The following is a 6,000-nucleotide window of genomic DNA, read 5'->3' on the forward strand; positions in this document are numbered from 1 at the left end:
CATTCCTCAGTTCAAACACTTTGTAAATTATAGAACACAAACTGTTTTTTTAGGTAACTCCTCTCAATAGACTAAATGAATCTTTATTAATAATATTACTCCAATAAAGAACGAGCATATAAAGGAAATCCAAATTATCATCATTTACATACTAGGTTAATCCATTATTCCATCTCTAGAAAAATCTTCCTAATACAATATAAGGTAATAAACCACAATACGTGTTTCTATCTACATGAAGTGAACAAATTGCAACTAATACATGCAAACCCATAACTAGGAACTTACCAGATTTTGTGAATCTAGGTACAATTTGATTGCTTTAAACCTTGCTTTCTCATCATCCATTTTGTTCGATAAGCATGAGAAGCTTAAATTACCTTTCAGTGGGAGAGGTAACAAATACATTTTAGTTACTGAAATACCTCTTGCAAAAATATCTATAAGACAAATACTAATTTTGCGAAAGAAACATGTAATACATTAACCCAGATTAAATAGCACCTTAAGAAAGAAAATCACCCTTGTGCATCAGGAAATTTTCCTGTGATTATTAAAGAAATTTCTGAAGATCTAGTTCCTTAATATGAATGCAAACTTCCTGCTGACTCTCTCATTTATGCTAGAATGCATTTTATAGCTCCTTTTATCCTTCAGTCCATCCATCGCATCATTCATCCATCCAGACGACTGACTGATGTGTGTTGTTAGATATGGTTCTGTTTGTAACAGGCATTCAGATTAGGTTCTACTCTTTATCTCCCTAGAAAACTTACCTGCTTGGTTTGAAGAACAGGATTTTAATATAGATCCTAATGGTGTGGAACTCCAAGTCCCATGATGATACTGAACAAGCCAAAGCTCAAATTCAGAATTTGAAAGGTTGAAAAAACCTCACTATATCATTTTCGAAATACCTTTCAAACAACCTACATTAGCAGGTTATATTTGTAATCTGTCTAGTTTCTGCTCATCTGCTTCCCCAAGGAAGAAAACAGATTATTTCCAGATGTTCTAATGAAAAAAAAAACCAGGAAAAACTCACAAAAAAAGAGGGCTGGAAGGAACATCTTACAAATGACCAGCTGGCTGTCAATCAACATGAAAGGACATACATTTGACTCTCAGCGTATTGCTGAAGAGCCTATCATAACACCATTACAGGACTGGAAACGACTCTAGCATCAGAATAGCAGGCACTTGCATCTTGCTCAGATGATGAAGCACCTCCAGTGCCTGCCATGACATAGGCAAGGGACATGAGCCTTGGGGAACAGCAAGGAACTAGGAACCAGCATGAGAAAGGTAAATCAAACTGGAGTGAGCAAGAGAAAGAACTGTCCTCATGCATATAAAAATCATATGTTGCCCACCATTTTATTATAAAGTAGTTTGTAAGTCATGTTTTACCCGCAGTGTTCCAAAACATTTTTAAAATGAAACGCTTGAAGGGGAAGGTTAAATTTAAATATTATGTCTCCAAAGTGATTCTGTAACTACCGCTTGTGTGGCTAATCAACAAGTTATCAGAACTGACCACTCAATAATAAGGTCAACTTGCCTTTCACAAAATGTGCGTCTCCCGAAGAGAGAGGAAACATCTTTAAAATTGTTGCAGCTGTGATACACAAAATCAATGATCCCATCTGTTAAAATAAAAGAAATCTCCCAGAGTTTACAGTCTAACAATCTAATATGAAAGAGTTTCTACCAGCTCTACAAGAAATAAGGATATTTCACAACACCTTTTACTGAAATGGAGGACTTCTGGATTCTGCTTGAGATTTTTACCTTAGACATCTTGCTGACTGCGAGCAAGTCAGTCAGCTTCTATACTTAAACGCAGTTTATGTTGTCTATCTGGCCCTGCCTCACAACACCACATAATAACAGTGAGACGAGGAGAGGGGAGGAAGTGGTCGCTGATAGAGCAGAGGAGTGAGGATTCAGTCTGCGTTCGACTGCCTCTGTGTAGCTGTGGACAAGTTAATTCACTCTCTGTGTATCAGATGCTCCACATCCACCTCAGGAGGCACCAGGAAAGCTTTTACTTATAAAGTACTTTGAGGTCTAGGTGAGAAGGCACTGTACAAATGTAAAGTCTGATGCACTCTCTCCTTTGATGATTCCTCCTTTACATACCTGTTTCTTTTCTCTGTGTGTCTCACTTCTCCAGCTTTATTCCTGTTTTTCCCCCTGTATTCTGCACTTCCTTCATGTGCAGTTGTAACGCGCCCAGCGGAAGAGAGATTATTCCCTTTCCCCACCCTACCTGGGCAGACCTCTCCACCCGCATTTCCCCGGGCACTGCTCTGCTGGCAGTTAGCAGCCGCAGTTCCTCAGCTTGGGGCACCCGGAGGCTTCTGGAGGCGACCGTTGGTTGTTGGTGTTTCCAACTGTCTCCTCCGGCAGGCGCCTGCCTGCGCCTTCCCTGAGCGCCAGGGAAGGAGGTGCCGCCTGACAGCGAAACCAGGGGCTGTGATCTTTGCTGCCTTTCACCCTCCGGACAGCTTTCCTGTCTCAATGGCTTCAGTTGCCAGAGAGCTCAGGCTCACCTCCATTTCACTTCTTAGCCGGTACAGACCAGCGGTAGCTGTTTGGTTTTTCCTTTAGCAGTTTAAAAAAGTTGACAGCCAGAGCTACAACCAAGAGGAAATTCTGGTTTCACGTGGATTAGCATATTTTACTTCACATTGCAAACACATTGCAGTTACTGCACTTGCAGGCAGGGATCAGGAGCATCCGAACCAGCCCTCACACAGCTACGTGGGATCAGCTGACCATTGGCATGAGCTGCATGATTCCTCTGGCCTGCCTGCCACAGACTCCTTATACCCCAGACCAGAGCAGACATGGCTAAGAGCAAAATCTAAAGAGAATAGCTAACGTCCCTGTTTTTTAAAGATGTCATTTCTCTCACAAGTATCTGTATTTGTCCTTCTACAGACAGTGAATAAAGGTCACAGCATCAATCCAGGTGATAAGGTATCAGCTGATCTCACAGCTCTGAATGCTTCTCCTTTTCTCCCCACTCTTATGGAATAAACACACACGGAAATGCGCATGGATACAAGCTGTTGTGCCATAAACAGTTGTGCAGCAATATAATGTAGACATGATTGTAGGCAGTTTTATTTGCTGGCCAAAGGCAAAACCATAGTAAAGCCTGATCCCCAAACCTCAGAGGAGAGAACTTCAAATAACAGGTAATAATAAAAGAGAATGGTTGATAATTCAAGGCAAATGTCCACTGGAGCAAACTGAAAAAATGAAGAAGTTCAACAGATGGAAGCAAACTTGACTGAAGAAATAAAAACAGTACTGCTCTTTTTCAGGGCCATTACTGCCCTACATAGCCTATATATGCCTTATGCATATTAATATATACACATAGCTACATACAAGAATATATATATAAAGCATCTGAACAGCCCCTTAAATCAGTAGGATTGTGAAAGTGGCAACAGATAACAGCAACAAGTCTTTTACAGTCTAACTTATCATGCGATATAAACATTAGAACAAAACATCTAGATATTACAATACTCAGCTCATAGAATTATAAATAATTTTTTGCACTTGCAAAGATATTAAAGTAAAAAAATGCCAGCAAGCTGATTTCCAACAGGCCTGAGACAGAAACTGGCTCAATCACACAGCAGATGGTGAAAATAAGACTTGCTGGTGAACAGTGTTGTCCCTAAGGCATCTAAAAATGTCTCTGACATAGCCAGAAAAAGACTCTTGATCTCAGTATGTCAGCTTTGATATCCAGTACTGATCCAAAGCACACCATAATCAGTATAAAGAATTCTATGTATTACAGAAGCCTTTGGATCAGTCTCTTAAAAATGAGATCTTAAAAATATCTTACCATAAGGACAGCAACAAGTTATCAGTGTAGGAGAGCAATAGCTGCCAAGCATTGTGGGGGCAAAAGCAATGACAAGCCAGTGAAACAAGATGATTAAAACAAGCAGTGGAAAGTTGTATTTAGTAATTGCAATTACTGTTTAAAATAAATCTTTGAAGAAGAAAAAAAAAAACAGAAATGAAGGCTCATACTGAAGAAGAGAATTTTAATCCATATAAAGAAATCACTAGGTATAATAAAATTCTGCTAAGTTCAGTTCTCATCAGAAAGTCAATCATGAAAAAAGAGCAATTACTGGGAAGGATAAAAAGGTTGTAGTGCAGTCCATACTGCCAAGCTCATTTCTCTTAGTCTCAAAGAAACTGAGAGAGCTTTCCAAATACTTACTGTAAATAGCACACTCCCTTCCCATCACAAAATATCTAAAGGTCAATGGTGTCCCTGTCTCTGTTCTCCCTATGTTTCCATAAACTAGTTTTGGTTGACTTTTTATTTTCTAAATTTCTTGCTACTGTTATGTGCTCTCTTTACATTCCTGAGGCCTGAACTCTTTAGCAGCGGAAGAGGTGCAGCATAAGAAAGCGCAACACATGCTTCCCTCCCAATCCTAATTTAAAGGATCTGCTGCTGACAAAAAAAAGGGTTCTTACTAGTTGGTATATGTGATAAAACAATGAGTTCTCCTGTTGTTGTAGGTTTTTAAGAATTGAGCATTTGTTCATTGTGACCTATTTCAAATAATCAGATACAAACATGTAATTAGTAACTCTCTGTGTTCTGTGCTTGTTTGGGACTGGAGATTTAACAGTGAAAGGTTCGCTCATCATCAGTCCCATCCAGCCCCCTATCCTATTTGCTAAACATGGAAGACATCTGTAATGTTTAAAACATCTGTGTTTAAACAAGGCTTTGGCTCTCTCTCAACATACTTTTTCATCATACTTGACCCTGCAGTAAAGCTGTAGCAGCAAATCTCATTTTGCAAACATAGAACATAGGATCACTGTAGAATCAGCCAACTGAGAAAACAAAGGTTAAGGAGACACATTTCTATTCAAATACACTTAGCTCCAGAATTAGCAGAGGCAATACAGAAAGTGCTTGGCCGAGTGCATTGATTTAAAAAGAAATTTTTTCAGAAGTTCATTCTAGTGCTAATAACTTAGTGCAACTAACTCAGGAATGTCAATCAGCAGATGGAGGAAAGAAAACTTTCAGGATGTCCCAGACAAACTATACTGGCACAGTTATGTTAAACCTGCAGAATTTTTTGCAGTGAATCTGTGAAATATATGAGCACTCAAGTTGTTTGCTAGGAACAGAGAGCAATGGCAGACTACTATTACCTTTTATCTTATATTTAGATTGTAAGTTCTCTGGGAAAGGTGCTGCCTTTTTTTGTGTCTTTGGCTGAAATTTGGCCGAACAGAGGCCTGCTCCCTGCCGGCACTCATCTGTGACCAGTGGGTCAGTCAAAGGAGAATTTGCCATTGGCTTCAATGGACAATGAATCAGACCTTGCATAAATACATATAAATAATAATGCTCAGGGAGTAACACCAGAAGACAGGGTCCTACAGGTTATGCATGTTGACCATAAGGATGAAAATGATGAGTTTCTCTTGTCATTCTGTATCCTAGAGAGATGGAGTGGTCAAACAGCCAACCCAGAAAACAGCTGTTTTGCATGTGTGCAAGCATGAACTGAATTGTGTTGGAAGCTGCACAGGGCCATCATTTTTCCTTTTTGAATAATGCGGAAATTCAAAATTTTCAGCAAAGGAAATGGTGTAACAAAGCCATATTTTCAAACCAAAATTTTCTTGAACAGTGCAAATGAAAAGTAACTCCATCTGACCATACATTTTGTAACCTTAAATGCAGTCGTCCTTTTCAAGGAAAATCAGGAATTCTGCCAAGTATTACCAGCAAGGGCCTGAGACACAACCCTGGGGGGGGGGGGTGCTGACCACTAGGGGAAAATCTGATGTAATCTAATGCAGTTTCTCTGTCTAGCTCCTTTAGGAGTTAAGTTGGGCTGGTAAAGAGAGCTACTTCCCCATCTCTGTCCATTCTGAGGTGGGTCAGCGTTGTGGCAAAACCCGTGTGTTTCCAGCTCACCAGGC

The 6,000-nt window shown here is 39.8% G+C and overlaps 1 protein-coding gene across 1 annotated transcript in view; it reads right to left on the minus strand.

The window, feature by feature from the left end:
- The window catches only part of CATSPERB (cation channel sperm associated auxiliary subunit beta), a 45,958-nt gene extending 45,610 nt beyond the window's left edge, over positions 1-348 (minus strand). Inside the window, exon 1 of the mRNA XM_067295683.1 lies at positions 289-348. Coding sequence (XP_067151784.1) covers positions 289-348 — 60 coding nt within the window. The remainder of the gene's footprint in view (positions 1-288) is intronic.
- Between the last annotated feature and the right edge of the window lie 5,652 nt (positions 349-6,000).

The sequence above is a fragment of the Apteryx mantelli genome, chromosome 4, assembly GCF_036417845.1.
Source record: "Apteryx mantelli isolate bAptMan1 chromosome 4, bAptMan1.hap1, whole genome shotgun sequence".
Taxonomy (NCBI): Eukaryota; Metazoa; Chordata; class Aves; order Apterygiformes; family Apterygidae; genus Apteryx; species Apteryx mantelli.